A 17,737-nucleotide genomic window follows, 5' to 3' on the forward strand; every position below is an offset into this window, starting at 1 on the left:
AAACCACACTTTGTGTCAAATTATACTTGAGCCTGCCCTCCCTTTGCTATTACAATCTCCTTTTACCGCACATACTCGCTCAGAAAAGGCAATATACTCCGATTGGTTTGTTTGGAATTGGTTTACTCCCTATTTCCCCCCCTCCCCAAATACATTCAATTAGTCTGTACAAAAGCTAGAAGCTCATCCTGTGCAAAAGGAAGCTTTCGGTGTGCAAAGACTCAGATACTCTAGCGTGCTGACAGGAACAACAGCAACAACTGAAGAGACAAGAACAAAAATAATCGGGGACCCTCCCCTCTGACTGACCCCATCCCCCATCTTCCCCCCCCAACAGAAAGGAAGCGTACCAAATTGCATGAGTCAGTGTGCAAAAGAGTCCGAACGACGTGCGTACGTACGCTGAGGGAAACGGTTGGTGCTGAAAACCCAGCGAGAGAACTGGGGTTCCCCCAGCTGTAGAGCTTGCTAGGTGAGGGAAAAAAAAAGATTCTCTCATCTTAGCCTGCTCAAAAGGTTCTTGAGATACGCAGAACAAAAGCTTTATCTAAATGATTTTAGTTCTTTTGTTGCCGTTCTGTGGGAGGTGAGGAAACGGCCTCTGGAAAAATCCAGCAGCTACTGAAGACAGCTCCTGGTTCACCCTCCCTTCCTCTCCCCACTCCCTGTGGACAGACAGATATCTCCCCGTTCCTCAGCTAAGCTAATAAGGTGCAATTTTTCAGACGGGAAACTCTATAAAGATGTCTCCAGAGCTGGAAGGAGCGGTCGTAGTTCCAGACTAGGACCACTCAAACTGAAACTCAACTTCGTTTTTCCCTTTCCTGGGACAAGGGAGGTGGGGAGGGAGGAAGCCAACCTGCGCCCTGAAGGCGAGCGAGGGACTGTGCAGGTCTCCTCTCCTCCCTGAGGGAGCCCCCCCGCTACTTGGCACGGTGGGGCACGCTCCCCCTTCAGCCCTGGGAGGGAGGCGAAGGGCTGGGTGGCAGCTCTGGAGAAATGATCAGGAGCAGCCAGCGGCCCGAAACACATACATCTTTTGCTTTTCAAACGCCACTTTTAGACAGACGATAAGGAGTACTTAGCACTCCTAGTGCTTTGCATTACCAAAGTGCTTCAAAACATACTTCAGATTTAAAAGCAAAAAAAAGCTGCTTAACATTTTGACAGATTTGCAACAAGCTTCTTTGTGCTGACACTACATTTTCTGGTTAAAAAATAATAATAATATAAAAGGCTTTCCACCTCCTCCTCTTCCAAAATCCCCCTCCCAGTCAAAACTCTGCTACCCCAGTAATGAGATAAGCTGCGGTAGAGGTTCCAAACGGTCTCACGAGCTCTCCCTTTCAACATCCGACTGGCACTCTCAGACAAGAACCCCTAGCGTCTTTGCGGAGAGCCCACAGCAGACGGAAACAATCTCAGCAGCAAAGCTTCTACCCCATCCCAACTTGGCAGCAATCCGTCTCCCCCCTGTCAGCCATTACGTGCTCCCACTGAGCTCTGCTCCTCTCTCCGGCTCCCAGTTACCTAGGGATCATCTCCCACCTGCTCCCTGCTAAGCCACTGTACTTTAAGAAATTAAGGATGCAAGGGAAAGAGAGGTGGAAGAGAAAAAAAGGCGTCATCACTCCAGGAAGTGCTGGTTACAGCAAAGGATTTGAAGGGTCTGAATTCAATTTTAAGTGATCGCTTCTCTCTCCTTCCAGCTGCCCTGGGGCTGTTTTGTGGGCCCTCCCATCGTGACCAGCTGCTTGGGCGGAATCCAGGTGGTTCAGCACCCAGAAGGTTCACACTTTCTCTGCGAGGACACTAAGTTCAGCAGGCAGAGGACAACATGATCTTTACCATGCTCTTGGAGGAAACTGTTTTACGACAAGCATGGCAAAAGCGACAGGTTCCCTTTACCTGTATGTGCCAATGCTATACATTCCCATGTAGAAGGTACCCTACGCAAGCTGTTAACGTACGCATCTCCCTTGCTTTCCCAAATGGTAAAAGACGGATACATAAACGCAGCACTGACCATCTTCTCTCCACAGGGCCCACTCAGAACCCCGAGGGGCATCCACCCACTGATGCAAGGGATCAGCTTCACTGCAAGTTCGTTGCGCTTCTAACGTGCCTTCTCTCTCAACGGCCGGCTCACCCGAGGGCCTGTCCTCAGCCGCCTAGCAAGAGCAACTCTGAGGCAGCTCCTTCCCCCCCTTCCCTGACAAGCAGCTGCCCCTACTATTTTCCTAGAAAGGCCCGCGGCCCTCTTCTTCCTAGGCTGCAGGTAAGCAAGGGATGAACAGAAGATGGGCAGATACCAAGTAGCTTTAGAAAGGGAGGTTTTTGCACTTTTCCTGCTTCAGAAAGCACAAAGTTAAAGCTGGAGAGGAAGGGGTGGAGAGGTGGCGGTAGATTTAGCTTTGCTCAAATACATGGATGTGGCTGACAGCCCTCGCTGCTGCCTTCCGCACCCCGGCCTCTGTTGTGGCTACCACCGAGGGTCTTGCTACCCTGCCTATTTTTTTGACCTGTGTGAGGCCTCCCTTCTCTATTCCAGTGAAACCATCAAACAGCACTAGCTGGCGTACAGCAGGAAACAGTACTGGGGCCAAGGGCCCCCTGAGAGGTGAACAAACAATTTTATACGTTCAGTCACAAAACACCAGAAGAACAATTCTGGACAGTTTCACAACACTAACAACAAAAAAAAGCCATTCATTCCTCAATAAGCTGCTTTCTGTCTGAGGCTCCGACATAAGCAAGGGTCAAGTCACTAACAAATTTGGGCTTATTTTGGCAAATGGAACTGCTTTTGGGTGTTCTCACAGTAATATCCTGGCCTTGCTTGAAAAAGAAAAAAAAAAAAACAACAACAAAACACAAAACAAAAAAACAACCAAAACAACAAAACAAAACACCTTGGTCTGACTTCACAAGCAGAAGGGCCCCCAAGCAAATGCAAGACAATAAGGAGCATGCAGGAGCTACAAGGCTACTTAATGCCACTATTGATGTGTTAAAACTTGCTGTTCCAAGGCATCACTTACATATCAGAGCAATAACATCTAGTTTATGACCATCCAGGAACAGAGGCAGTCCTTCCTTTTTTTTTTTTTTTTTTTTTTTTTTTAAAAACACAGCATTAACAATAAAGGTTTTCCAATCTCATGAAGCCCCTCAGTTCTGTCATATATACAGTGAGTTCACTGTAGAGAAGATCTATGAAATAAAAACTTCTGTTCCCCAGACGTGGCTGGTAAATTCTCACATGGAAACAGTTCTAAGAATGACTGTTAGAACAGTTGTTCTTCAAGAAGTTGTTTCTTGTGTACAGTTCAGTAATTTCCACTGGCTGAAGTTTGTTTTTCTTGTTTACAGCCATGGAGCCAGACGAGGTATGGGAGAGTTAGCCCATTTCTATTCTCGGCTTGTGCTTCAAATAGAATTATTAAACTCAGCTTGAGCTGGATGCTATTCTGGCTCTTCTAATCAAACGGAATGCTTAACGAAGCTCCGAGCACAGCATCTGATTTTCATGATATGTTAGCCCAAGAGGTCCCAATTCAATTTTCAGCTTTTGGGTTGAACTGGCAGATGGGTGGTACTGGGGAGAAGAGACAAGTAAACCCAGACAGCCTCTCTTGCCATCACAAGAAAAACCCCCATACATCTCTACACCTGCAGAAGTGGAATAAAGCTAATTTTAGAGTCCCTGAAGGCCAGCTCTACCAAGGAAGTTTACAACAATATGTCACCAGACAATATGGAACAGAGCCACATTTTAAAAAGATCAAGAGAAAAATCTTCTCAAAAAGATCTTTAAGATAAGCAAGAATTCATGAATGTCAAAAAAAAAAGTCCACCCCAACACAGTAACTGCTTAGTTTCCTACCACAAACTCCTCCCACGCACATGCAACTTGTTGCACCTTAACCCGATAAGGGTTAACTCCTCATTGACCTGTACACAAAGCAGCATAGTAGTCAGGTACTTTGTTCAACGCTTCGTGTAGCGAGATCATTAGTCACTAGCAGAACACAAGCCAGCCTGATCCAAAAAATGATTAAGATACGAAGCTGTGGGTGGATCCTCTTTGAAAGACCACCACGGGTCTTTGAAAACTCCGCTGCAAGAGGAAGAAAAGATGTTTAAAGAGAAATGCCAAAACAAAACATTGAGAAGTCTCAGCTGGTGAGTGGAAAGAAAAGCAGAGGACGGAAATCCAGTTTATTGGGACAAGCTCTTTCCTGCCGCAGGATTGGTATTGCTTCTGATGTCGGCCAAAGCCAGGAACCTTAGTAAATAGGAAGGGTTTTGGTGCATTTGTGCACTGAGATGAAGACAGGACAAAGGCAGCAGTAGCTGCATTAAAATAAAGAAACCAGATCCTATAAATGCCATGAAGATTTAGCAAGATGAGCTGGAGTTCAAGATTTTTAAAAAATAAGCTAAAACATTATGCTTCTGCAGCCGTAACTACCTGACCTGCTACAACCCTCAAGAGTGGACTCAGCCGCGTGGTCTGTCCACTGGTCACAACAAAAGAGAGATGCAGGTATTCAGCACATTTGGCAGGTGCCGGGAAGAGGGGAGGTGTGGGTGTGTAGGGGGGTGATGATGACAACACTGTCTGACCCCACATCCTGCAAAAGAAGGTGCCACTCCAGATACAGAAGCCTCGCTCTGGACACCCACGTTCAACAAACATCCTGAGCCTGCGTGCTTACCTCATCAATTTGCCCTTGCTAGCTATTGCAAGCTTCTTTCCCACTCACTCTTCCTCCCACCACATAATTCCCCCCCCCCCCCCCCCGGCTTCCACTTCTCACCCTCTCGGATTTCTCCATAATAGAACTCCCATGTCACTTCTTTGAGAGACAAAAGGTTAGTCCAGAAATTCAAGATCTTCCTGGTGGTCCTGAAACTGCTGTGACACAGTGGAAGACAGGCCTGCTCAAACAGCTCTGAGACGGAAGGGGAAATCCTAAGTCTATACTGAGCTGCCATATCCTATCCGAGGTAAAACCTGCTTTTAATAAAAAACATAGGGGCAGTCCAAGCACTTTGCGAAAAGTAGATGTTTGGAGGACCAGAAGCCCCAGAGCTCCCAAATTCTGCAGGCCAGCAGCCAAGCCCTTCAAAGGAACACGTTGAGGATTTCCACAGGTGTCTCTACCTCAGAGCTCAGAAGGCTCGTAGCTTCATTTAGAATAAATGCAGCAGATAAGAGATGTTTCAGGTGGGGTAGGGAAAGGAAACAAAGGATTTAAAGACAGTAATCATGCCAGTAGCCAATGTTACCCTGCAGCACTCTGTCCTGCAGTTCCCACCTCAGACTCTAGCTTACTTTTCTTGCCTTCCATAGGAAAAGGTCTGTATTTAAAAATGTAAGTTATTTAAATAAAATTTGCTTTAAAAAAATGGAAGAGAACATGCATGTGCAAGAACAGATGCTACGCTAAACTACCAACTCAAAATACAGCAATTCTTCAAAAACCTCAAAGTGTCACAGGCAGTCCAGCACAAGGCATTTTTAAGTGCAAGATCAGGCAGGGTCTATTGAAATGCAGACCGCTTTCCTTGGCAAAGATTTTTAAGCCTTCCAAGGGGAAGTTCCCATCAGTAAAGTAGTACAGGATCACAGATACTGTGAGGAGACTGGAGTCACGGAAGAATATTACTCAGGCAGTACAATCCAAGAATTCTCATTGCTAAGAACTAAGAATTTTTTTCCCCTCCTCAAATCTAATACATGCCTCCCCCACGTGTTGTTTACCTTGGATCTCTCAATGGGATCCAAGAACAGAATTTGCTGCTCATCAAGGTCCATTTCTAGCTCAGTTCTGTCCGATTCCCATGCCCTGGGCCTGTGCCAGTATCTTGGATATCTTTGCAGTGCCAGGCAATGCTTCGGTCGTCCTATCAGCCCCTCCTCCCAGGGGAGAGGAGTCAGTTTTCAACCAACTTACTACCACAGATTCGGGGCAGCATTTGTTATTAATACTGAATTTGGCAAAGGGTAAGAACACCCCACTTTCCATAACGCATTCCTCACGCAGCAGAGCCGAGCCTGGAAATCCTGTTTAGCGTATACAGAATGGTATGTTTCGACTGCGCTGGGTTTCTTAGCTTTTAATGAGGGCAAATTGAATTTGCGTCGCCAATCTAGATTTCAGAGATGCATTGCAGTCTTTCCACATGATCAGCCACCAAAGGGAGAAACCTCTGCTGTCTATACGGACCTGTGCTGCAAAGACTGACTTACCACAGACAGGCAAATACGGTTCTGACGTCCTGACAGCAGGCCCCAGGAAAAACAGCACTGGAGAGAAAGTCTTAACGGGCCGGAGTTATCTACACAGGTAGGATCCATCGCCTCTCACTGCTGCAGGAAGAGAGGGAGGAGGAAGGTGGGAAGAGCAATGTACAGAGAAGTATCTTTATCCAAGGGATATCAATTGCAGAACAAGGTGGCAGGCTAGAGATCCAGCTCTCTTTCCACCTCCACATGCCCTCTCCCCACAAATGCAGCTGCTGCCACTTAACAGGATAAAAGGCGAATTATTCAGCTTGCTGCTTTCACATCTAGGAGGGGAGTCTTTGCCAGGGAAAGGGCTGTCAGTTTTTCAGATGGACAAAGCAATGACAAACACACACCCCCTACACTGCCCTTTTTTGCGTATCTGAAAGGGGAAAAAGGAGAAGAGAAGAAAAAAAAAAAAAGAAGGTCTCTGTAAACATTTTAAGAGGAGACATTTTGGATTTTTTTTTCTTAAGGGATAAAATAACCCTTCCCTAGCCCCACCCTAAAAGCACTGGTTGTGGGGAGCACTGAAAACAGAGATTCAGAACTGCATGCTCCGGTCTCGGAAGAAGCCCTCAGCCACTTGTGCTTCTCTGAAAGTGACGGTAATGGAGTTTGCTGTGATGTCCGTCACTGTCACTTCGCTGGGGGGCACAGTGGGAATCCAAGGGAGACTGCCATCCACATCTGCTGCAGAAGGAGAGGCAGATAAGAGCACGTTAGCAAGAGAGAAAGAGGGTGAGGGAGAAGGAAGGAGGGAGAGGGAAGGGAAGGATGGAGAAGGGGCCTCCTTTCTGACAAATGGTGGGTGAAATCAGCCTGTACTGAGTCTGCACATACAAGGCAAGAAAGAGCACGGGCAGGCGCTCCCCTCAGAGGCTAAGGGAAAATGGAGGATCACTGCAGGATGTAATAGGAAAAGGAAAGAGCAGCAAAGGTGTCCAGACACACACCAGCATCGGAGCAGCCTACACAGAGCTCAAAAGACCCTGTAACACCACCCAGCTCATGTAACCATCCACAATTCCCTGATACCTCTCACCCCATCTCAGCCCCTAATTTGGCTCTGTGTCAGCAAAGCACACTCGTCCAGGTGTGAGTTCACCTGCTTGTAAATGCCCTACCCTGCTGAAAAGTCAAAAATCACACACACTTACGCGCACTCTTCAGATACTCCTATGGGAGTCAAAGGGATGCAAAATGGAGGTTCTTCCTTGTACTGCAGCTGCAACACAGCGTGGGTGTGAATTCTCTCAAAAATCTATCAATACTGCTTCATGGAGAGGCTGCTCTCCCTTTCTCACGTCCTTCCTTTGCTCCCCGATAGCTCCATATGAGAAACCCAAGCATCCCTGCACTTTCTCACTGTAAGAATAATTATCACTCCCTCTGCCACCCAAAGCCTCACTTCCCCCCAACCCCTAGAGACAGCCACAAAAATAGAGAGAGAGGAAGGAAAACATACCCTCTCCCTGTCACTATATCTGTACTATGCACCTTGTTGTCCCAACCTGGGCAAGGAACAAGGGCCCCTTAAGAGTGTATTTCCTGGCCCCTGTCTCAAATACCTGGGATGCCTACAGAAAGAGTCCAATCCCTCCTAACAATAACTGGAATTCCATGCAGGCCGTCTGTCAAGGGGAGAACAAAACCAGTTTCACATTTCTGTACTGCCATTCACTCTTCCGATCCCCAAGTGCTTTAGAGCCCAGCGCTAATAGGGGGGGACAGCCCCACACATTTGCCCATTGCCAGGATGCAACACTGGGTTCCTCTGCGCTAGCCCCATTGCCACCTCCCTGGATTTTGGGCGCTGTTCGAGTCCCTCTCAGAAAGGAGGGGATAGCGTTGATTCTCAGAACACAGCCCTCTCCCCAAAATCCTACCTAATCCAGCCTGGCTAACAGCTACTCCTAGCAGGGAGTAACAGGATTCCCTTAGCTACTACAAGCAGCACAAGCCCCGGTTTTCCACTCCTCAGGAAAGCTACGCCTTCAGAAGCTCTAATAATGCAGGGATAGAGTTTCCCTGGTAACTCAAAGCAACACGCACATCCCACAGCCTTCCTGCACAAGATGCTGGTATCCCTCCCCAAAATGCCAAATGTGCTTGGACATCTCCCGTGCCTACACCCATGGTGTGTACTCAGTGGGATCAGGCAGGAATTACCATCCTCACTTCATCTCTCTCATCCCCCTCTCATATAGCTCTATAGCAAGAGACTTCAGAGAGAACACGGGGTGTGGGGAGCAGAGGGAAGGAGGGGGCAGAGGAACGCGCTGTGGGTTCCTAGTGGCATTCCTGTGTGCTCCTCAGAGCAGCACTACAAGAGGACTGCTGCAGTCCAAGCCTGTCCACTGCCAGCCAGGCTCCTTTTAGCAGAGCAGCAGGCTGAACACATGCGGGTACGTGGACAGAGGCAGAGTTCATCACTGTCACACCTGCATGTCACCTCTGCTGCGAAGAAACGAGAAGAGGGGAGTAACTTGCAGTGTCTTCCCCAGTTTTCTAACACTGGGAGGGGCGTCAGTGATAGGAGACTACAGAGCGGCGACAGCACCAAAAAAGCAGACTATGATGTGCTATTCATCCAAACAAGAAAGGAACTTGCAGACAAACGGGCCACAACGTGAGCCAGCAAGAGCTGCTCTGAGGACCTGACCTAAACCACAATCCCAGGACGAGGCAAGCAAGGAGGAAGCATGCAGAGCATCCTTCACATGCCCCAGAACTTCACAGCCAAGGAGTGTCTGGCCTTACCTTCTTTGCTGGCGTGCTGCATGGCCTCCCAGTCCTCAGGGCCCTGCCTGGCCTCAAGGCCCACTGCATCATTCAGGAAGAACTCACGCCTGCAGTTTCGACTCTCCAGGCTCGCCATGCGGGGGAACTTCTTCCTTGACAGTCGCAGGTACTTCTGGTTTTTGCGTTGCTTCCGGAGAGAGAATGGCAGGACCGCTCCCCCAGTCTTCTCTGAGAACTCTGCCTGCCCTGGCTTGGCCCCTGGCAGGCTACTGTCTCCTCCTCCAAACCTCCGTGCAAGAGAGAAACAGAGCTTCTCCTTTCCCTTGTGGGCACTCCTCAAGTCCATGCCATACAGCCGCTGCCAAGACATCAATGCAGCAAGGGTCAGAGCAGAAATCTGATAATACAGTCAGGGTTCCCACCTGGGAGCCAGGAAACTATTCCTTGTTCAGTCCCTGAACATCTAGATGAGCTAGGATAAGTTGTGCTGCTTCTACAACACTGTTTCTCTCACCTCTTCAACTGCCATCTAAGCTCTTCCTAATATGTGCTTCCTAGGATTGGCTGCTTTGCTTGGCAACAGTCAAAGCATGCTGGAACTCCACTTCCAACCAGCGGCTACCTTTAACATGATGGAAAGTCCAAGCCCAACATGAAATTAAAAGAGCATGCAAACCAGGTAACCTGCAACCACCCGAGCCCAGAGTTTATAAAATCCTAGTTCAGAGAGCAAGGGCTGTTGTTGGTTTGTTTGTTTTGTTTTGTTTTGCTTTTTAAAATACAAGTTAGCTGGCTCTTCAGCTAACAGGTTAAAACTATCTGCCTACCCTCTGATTTCATGTTGCTGTGTTAGCTTGTTACCTCCAATTTTGCCCATGCAACAGCAAACGGACAGTTTCCACCTCCCTGTGAGCAGAGGAGCAGCACAGCAGCTAACAAGTTAGAAATACAGAGAAGAGCAAGAGGCTACCTGCAGTAGGAGGCGCTTTGGTTTGGGGCCTCTTTTCCTGTACCCTGATGCACGGTCTCTCTCTTCCCTGTGAAACAGGAAGAAAATCAAACTGAGTACTAAATACCACAGCACAAAGCCTAGTCAGGACTTCTACCTTTCGCAGCACAGCTCCCTCGTTTCCTTCATTAAAACCCAATGGTGACCAGTGTGGACTTGGAAAACATCCCAGAGTTGCTTCTTGTAGGAGTGAAAGCCTTGCAATAAGGGAATTTCTCTGACTCAGCTGATCAAGGATGGGTTAGAGGAATTTATCACCTTGCATCCCTCCTGTCCAGCCCTGGACCTGATTAAAACCTGAGACTGATTGCTCTTGGGCTCAATGCTGCTTGTTCTGGGCCTCATTTCCTAAACAGTGCCAATCAGAGCTGCTTTAACCCCATCTTGTCCGCCTCAGCCAACACCAGGGTACAGAGATCAAGCAGGATTCATCGCTATACATCTCATCTTTGACTGAAGTAGGGACAACAGGGGCACTTTATGCACACTATGAAATAAAGACACTATTTCCTTTTCTTGTGTCCAGGGGGAGAAAGAACACACGCCCTTACTTTTCTTCATAAGCCACTACCAGGCGAGGGTCCAAGATATGATCCTCTGGCTCCCATGTGCTGTATCTGAAGAAAAACATAAGAAATATAAAGTAAACAATACTTTAATGAAACATTCTCTCTGCAGGCCTGCTACCAGTGTGCTGCAGCCCTGGATACTGTCTTCACAAGGGTCAGCGGGGCCTGCCACAACATTGCAAGAGCTCTGAGGAATCCCAGCCATTCCCTCCCCAACTTCCTGCAGACACCACCTCCCCTTCCCAAAACAGGCAGCGCCAAGTATAAAGCACTTCTTTGTAGGAGAACAGGGAAGGCTTTCCTCCCCAGGGCCCCCTCCACGCTGTTTGCAAAGCCTGTGCAGACACTTGCAAACTGATTTTAAGTCAGTGCCTGAACAGGCCTCATCTGCAGCACTCCCTCAGATCCAACAAACCCCATGGAACAATGAGACGTGAGCTGATAACGGCTTTCTGAAAAATAGGTCTCTCTTAATTTAGAGTGCTCAAAGAGTAAGTATGCTTTCTCACCTGCATTATTAATTACTCTAATCACTGGAGCTGAAAGTATTCATTTAAGAAGAGTTTAATTTTTCTCCACTGATGCCATTCAACTAAACATGTTTAGACCTAGGCCCTGAGGCAAGTTGATGGCGACTTTCCAACTATTCCTCCTCTTGCTCAACTCCCCCTGCAGGTTATTTCTATTTAGCAGAGGTCATCAGTATTTCTGTACCAGCACAGGAGGAACCCATCTGCATTGTGGTCAGGGCTACCAAAACTACTCAAAATAAGCTTGATGCTCTGAAAGTAGCCTGTGAACAGTGTCACTCACTGCCCCATCTCCCTCCTCGATTGCCAGACAGCTGTGACAGGAGTCAGATGCTCAGGAAAGGACTGAACCCACCCAACAGACAACAGCAAAAATGGTTCCCAAGGGGCACAGCTGCACTTAATACCAGGGAGAAGCAGCCAAAAACTCCCGTTGTGGAAGGTGCAAGGATCACAAGGTGGTCCTTGTGGCATGTTTGCTTCTAAGGGGTCATGTTTGCCCAGAAAAGGTGGGTAGCATGTCTCTACCTTACAAACTCAGAAGCAAAAAAGCAAGTCTGAAGCCCCAAATGACTCAGAACATTAATTTTCCTGGAATGTGAGGTCTGGGGCCTGGAGGCAGAGCCCCTCCCAGCCCCTGGGGAGGAGGGCCAGAGAGCAGCCACCTGCAGGTGGGCAAGGGTGCATTTGTATCAGTGCCTTTAAACAGGGGGAAAGCATTTTAGGATGTTTACGTTTCTGGATGAAGCACAGACTGCACAGGAGGGCACGTGATACATGCATGTATGTACACAGGGGAGGTGGTTTGGCAATGCTTTTCCCTTTCATGTCTCTATTAGACAGAAGAAAGGTACTGAAATTTATGAGCATTTCTAGAGAATGGTTCTAGAAATGAAAGTACAATTCTTTTACAAAAGGGAGAAACAAAAATGTGAAATTCAGATACCCCAAGGTGCACTGTATATCAGAGAGTTAAGAACAGACATGTCTTCACAACCAGCTGATCCCTCCCTCCTTTGCTCAAGCCTCCTGCAGCAACCTGACTGTGAGCTGTCAAAGCCAAGATGCTGTTTGAACAGAGGAAGGTTTCCTCCCAGCTGCAGGGATTCTGGCACTCATTCTACAAATTTAAGAAAAATAATAACACAAGGAGGGAAAAAAGACATGGGATTGCTTTTCATGGGCAGGAGAAGAAAGGGGATTTGCTTTTAAAAAAAAAACTGGTGGGTGTTGCCTTTTTCTCTGCAGCTCAGTTTCTGGCTTCGCTGCAGTGGCAAAACACTGCATATAAAAAAAACATGGTTCAGTTTGCCGCGCGCGCGCACACACACACAGAGCTATATATACGGGTGCACACATCCCAGGCTGCAGCAGAACTGCAGAGAGCAGGCACTCTGGAAAACATAGATCATATGATCTTCCTTCCCCCTCCTTCTACTCCTCCTCTTCCCCCTCCCCTCTTAACTCCAACACAAGTTGTAAACAAGCTTGTAGCTAGAATCAGATTGTAACTCCTCCATTCCCTGACTCCAGCAGTACAATCGACAAATCTGAGGTGCAGGGCATTAACAAGAATTTTTTATTAAAAAGAAAAAAATGTAAAATATCAATTACATGGGAAAGCAGCAAACTAGTGACCTATCCTTATTCCCTTCCATGAAGCCTCCAATGGGAATGACAGGATAACTGGTACAGAGATTACAAAGAGCAATGCGACAAGGTTGGGGAGGGGAACAAAGAGAAATACGACATGGGATGAGGAAATGGAATATGTTGGAAGCAAATAGCTTGTGGTGCTGCATGCCATTACAGGCATATGTATGTTTAGAAACAAGGAACAGAGACTGCTAGCAGGATGAAAGCGACTTCAATGCTCAAAGCATCTTGGTTTTAAGCAACTCAAACCACCGAGTCAACAGTTAAAATGGCGAGGGGGAAGGAAAAAAAAAAAAAATCAGTGCTCTTCAGATTTGGAGTCTGGGGGAAGAGGGGAGGTGTTTGGACATGCCAAGCATCAAAAGAAGGGAACCCTGACATCCCCTTGCTCCCTGGGCAGAAGGCTGTGCTTTTAATTCCCAAAAGAGAGTTTCTGGCTCCCCCAGAGCTCCAAGGCACAGGGCAAGGAAAGGCAGCAGTAAGAATAAGGGCTGCTCTGTCCAAGGAAACATTACGCCATGCCTCAGCCCACCTTCTTGGCAAGTGACTTTACAAGAGAAGGACCTCAATGCGTTTGTTGAAAGGAGGATGGGATAAACATCAGTATTCTGGCCAAAAGGGGATGGTGCCTCACAGACTACAAACACATTTCCCAACCTCTACCAGCGATTAAATTAGGCTTGGCTACTTAGAAGGCCGAAGCGGTCCAAGAGCTGACCCACACTGTATGGCAACCGGTGCTCAACAAGTGCACAAGGTTACACTTTGACAGCAGAACTTAACAGTCAAGAACAAAGTCACCCTCTCCCACCACCACCAGAGAGGGGAAGCTGCTTATATTCACACATTCCCTATAAACACGAGGATTAGGCACACAGGAACACATTTCAACTTCTCGGACACCAGGTACAATCTGTCAGGACCATCCTAGTGGGCCCCGCTTTGCAACTGCAAGGATGAACCTGTAAAAGCAGCCTCCTGTGCTTAGCAACACACAGCGCAGCTGCATGTGTAATGTAGTTGTACCTACGCACATTGTGTATGTACACACACAGAGTTACAAACAGAAAAGCAAAGACAGGGCCCCATATGGGTTGGCCAGGAGGCCGTTCTAATAGACGGCTACCTAACATAGTAATATTTTCCAGTTACCCAATCCTTTTACTCTCAAAGCATTTTACAGACTGTTTAGCCACAGAGCAATCACTCTTCTTGAGAGGCAGCTGCATTTTAATAAGAGAAGTATCTGTAAGCAGTGCACAGCAATACTGCAAAAAAAAAAAAAAAAATTTTTTTTTTTGTCCTTTTTGCAACATAGCAACCAAAGCAAAAACAGAAAAGGCCCTCAAAATAACAGAAGGTTTCGGACAAGGAAATGAAGGCATGGCGGTAATTTTCAAGGGACAAAGATCACCTGCATTTGGCTACAATCAATAAATCTGAAACATGGCACCTTTCTGTTTGTGAACTGCAGAGGGGAAGCAGTAGGAGAACAAGACAAGACCATCAACTTGTTTTCTATTTTAAAAGACTGCATGTAGCCCTAAAAATAAAGTGGGGCCCTTTTGGTGCTGACTCAGAAAAGCAGGAGCCATTCCAAGTTCAGAAGAATCAGGGTTCCCTGTTGAACTCATAATGAACTTAAAAACATTTGTATCTAGAAAGCATCTCAATGGAATACTTCATTGATGGCAAAAAACAGTCAGAATAGATTGGCACACGGTTTGTATCCCTCAGCTGCCAGTCCAGAAATAGATTTGGTTTTGGTTTGTAGCTCTTTGTTTTTGTTTATCATTGCTGGAATGAGGCACAAAAGGTTATCCATTAAGAATGAGACACTCAGTTGCAGAGATACAGTGTAAGCTATTACCGAATATTAAAGAAATAGAATAAAAGACAAGTAAAACACAACTTACTTTGGGGGCCATCCTTTCCATTTCACCAGGTATTCTACTTTACCCTAAGGGCGGAAAAAGGAAGATGAAAACAGGTGAACTCCGCACCCAAATATGGGCTACAGTAAGAGATGCAACCAATCAACAGGACTAAACTCCGCAACTGAAAAGCTCATTTCCCATCACTTTATTTTCAAAACAAAGCCACTTCCTCATTCAACTACACTTGCTAGACCCAGAAAACAGGCACACAGGGGTATTTAAGCGTGCTTGAACTACCATCAGCTTGGGACCATACCTTTGCAGAAGCCTAGCAGGCAGAACCCCAAAAGCCAGCCAGAGAGCAAGACTGGAACCATTCCTGCATTTACAGGCAATCCTACAAGAAGTCGGCACGCATAAACGCGAGAGGGAGATGTATGCCAGGAGCAAGCGTCAGAGGAATTTTTTTTAAGCAGAGAGAAGAAATACAATATTTCAGAACCTATGAAGCATCTCTGTGGCATGTTCCCTTCCAGTTGCTACACACTTCACTCAAACGCTGTTCCATCTATCACAGTCACTCAACCTTTCAGCCCAAGCAAACAGCAGCTCACAAGTGAAGTTCAGAGTTATCCATTTATTCCTTCACTCTGAATAGAAAATTTAAAAAGCAAAAAAATAAAAAAGAGAAGCAGTGATTGGAAAACACATTCAAGATCTCCTGAGGAACGTGCACAACTATTAAAATCTTTAATATACTGAGGGGCTTGTTAAGCACTTCCCAAACGTGGCAGAGGCCTTCGTGCGTGCAGGATGACCACCCCTCGAAGTGCCACTATTGCAGCTGCGGACACCTTTACACGGCAGCCCAGCAAGCGAAGCGCTCGGGTACTTGAGCCAGGGAACGGGTTTCATTTTCCTGACGGGGCGGGGGGGGCTCATGAGCTTCCCAGTGTTTGAAAACACTGCCCTGTGAGGAACTTCCCACCAGAGGACCCCTACGCGCTGCGTGCTTACGGGTAAATCCTCCTAACACCCTGTGGGGACAGGGAGCGTTTTCACAGCTGGGGAAACTGAGTCACGAAGCCGGACGCCAAACCTTGCCACCCCCCCCCCCCCCCCGTGATTCGGGGTGTCCGGTGTGCTGTCACCAGCACTGATTTTGCAGAAACTGAACACCCGCCCCCCCCCACCCCCCCACGCGCTGCCCCCGAGCCCCACCCACCTCACGAGCAACTCCCGCCAACGCGCGCGCCCCTCGCCCGCCGGCCCCAGGCAGGTGCCGGTGCACGCCCCCGCCCCGCCGGCAGCGCGAGGCCGCCCGTTACTCCGCGCGGGAGCGGGGGGGCGGCCACGCGCGCGCCCACCACGCCCCCCGCCCTTGTGCGAGGCGGGAGGGGCGGGGGGGTGTCCCGGCGCGCACCCCCCCCCCCCCCGGAGCTCCCCCCCCGCCCGGCGGGGCCCGGCCCGCCCCGCCCCGCCGCAGCCCACCTTCCGCACGCGCTTCTTGCGGATGCTCTCCACCGCGAACACCTGCTCCCCGATGGCCGACAGCTCCATGCAGCGGGCGGGACAGCGGCGCTGGCGCCGGCCACCGGCGGCCCCGCGACCGGGGGTGGGGTGGGGGGAGTCGGCTGTCGCAAGGCGGAGGGCGGGCGGGGGGCTGCCTCCCGCGGCGGCGGCGGTGGGGAGGCTGGCCCGGCGGCGGCCGTTGCCCGCTGGCGGCCGTTACCCGCCGCTCCCCCTCACACGCCCCCTCGCGCGCGGCCGCGCCCCCTCCCCTCCCCCCGCCCCGCTTTAGAACCTGCGCAACGTTTTCCCCGGCGCGCGCGGGGGGGGGGGGGGAGCGGGGGGGGAAGGAGGCGGGGCACGGCGCGGCGCGGCTTGGGCGGGAACCGCCGGGGGGGGGGGGGGGAGGCCGCCGCCCCGCCTCAGCCCCCGCCGCCCCGCCTCAGCCCCCGCTTCTCGCCGCCGCTCCGCCTCGCCCCGCCGCCGGCACCCGGCCTCCCCGCTCCGGGAGCCAGGCTCCCGCTGGCACCCCGCTTTCCTCACGGAAAGGTTCCCAACAGCCCGGGGAGCGCCGTGAGGAACCGCTGCCCGCCGCCGGCGCGGTCGCTAGCCCCCGCAAAGCGGCAGTATTCACGAGTGCTTTCCAGAGGAACGGCCCTCGGCGATCGCCTGTCGTCGGGTGGGGAGCCGCCAGGTGACGGGGTGCGGGGGCAGGAGGGGCAGGCGGCACGCACCGGTGCAGAAGAAACCGGTCGAGGCTCGGCTGCCCGGGCACCCGCTCCCAGCGGCTCCCCGCGGAGTGCTGCGGGGTTTCACGGGCGCAGCACGCACGTAGCGGTTTGACACCTTGAGGCAGGCAGGACCAAGGCGTGCCTGGGTACGGCAGCAGAAAACAGGGACACTGTGAGCAGGCGTTCGGCACGGAGGTGTCCCGGCTCCTTTGCGCACCGGTCTGGTACGCAGAAATGTGCTTTCGCTTCCAACCACTGCATTAAACAACGCATTATTTTTTTTAAAGTCTCCTAGGACATTTTTTTCATCGGAGCAGGGACTTATTTCTACACGTGTAGCTACCTTTCCTCCCACAAGTGTGCTCAATTGCTCCTCCGCTGTGACTGCATGTCACTGGATGCTGTTTGTACGCAAGGTTTGAGACGGGGTGAACCTTACTGTGCAAATGGCAAATACTATACAAAAGGAAGTCTACAGGGAGAGCGAGTCAATGTTAGTCATTTAGTTTGGAAGTGTTCATTTTCACACCACATACCCAGTCCAACCCCGTGGATGCGGTAACTGGCAGGGTGCTTCTTCTTGCTGCAGCCATTTAAGAATGCAAAGTTCACTGTCACGAATTGTGACCCTTGGGCTAACCATTAAGCAGACCTAGCAGTTTATAACGTAGGTTTGGTTCTGTAACAGCATAGCCGTTGAATATTCAAGGTTTTGGTACTGTATTGCAAAATAATAATAATAAAAAGCTTCAATCTTCTTTTTAATCCTTCCTTTCTCGTATTATGCTTCTATGTTTTCGAGGGAATAGAGAAAAA

At 49.4% G+C, this 17,737-nt stretch overlaps 1 protein-coding gene across 3 annotated transcripts; it reads right to left on the reverse strand.

The window, feature by feature from the left end:
• Positions 1-346: 346 nt before the first annotated feature.
• CBX7 (chromobox 7) lies at positions 347-16,417 on the reverse strand. Of its 3 annotated transcripts, none has more exons than XM_082308669.1 (6): positions 16,173-16,417; positions 14,721-14,764; positions 10,601-10,666; positions 10,011-10,077; positions 9,059-9,398; positions 347-6,379 (listed from the first exon to the last, which is right to left on the reverse strand). In XM_082308669.1, exons 1-6 carry the CDS (start codon positions 16,239-16,241, stop codon positions 6,345-6,347), a joined length of 621 nt encoding a protein of 206 aa, XP_082164795.1. In that variant the 5' UTR covers positions 16,242-16,417; the 3' UTR covers positions 347-6,344. The 3 variants fall into 3 exon arrangements, with proteins under 3 accessions (XP_082164795.1, XP_082164794.1, XP_082164793.1); XM_082308668.1 differs by having other exon boundaries at positions 347-6,985; XM_082308667.1 differs by having other exon boundaries at positions 347-6,988.
• Between the last annotated feature and the right edge of the window lie 1,320 nt (positions 16,418-17,737).

This window comes from Platalea leucorodia (genome assembly GCF_965183815.1).
Source record: "Platalea leucorodia genome assembly, chromosome: 4".
Lineage (NCBI taxonomy): Eukaryota > Metazoa > Chordata > Aves > Pelecaniformes > Threskiornithidae > Platalea > Platalea leucorodia.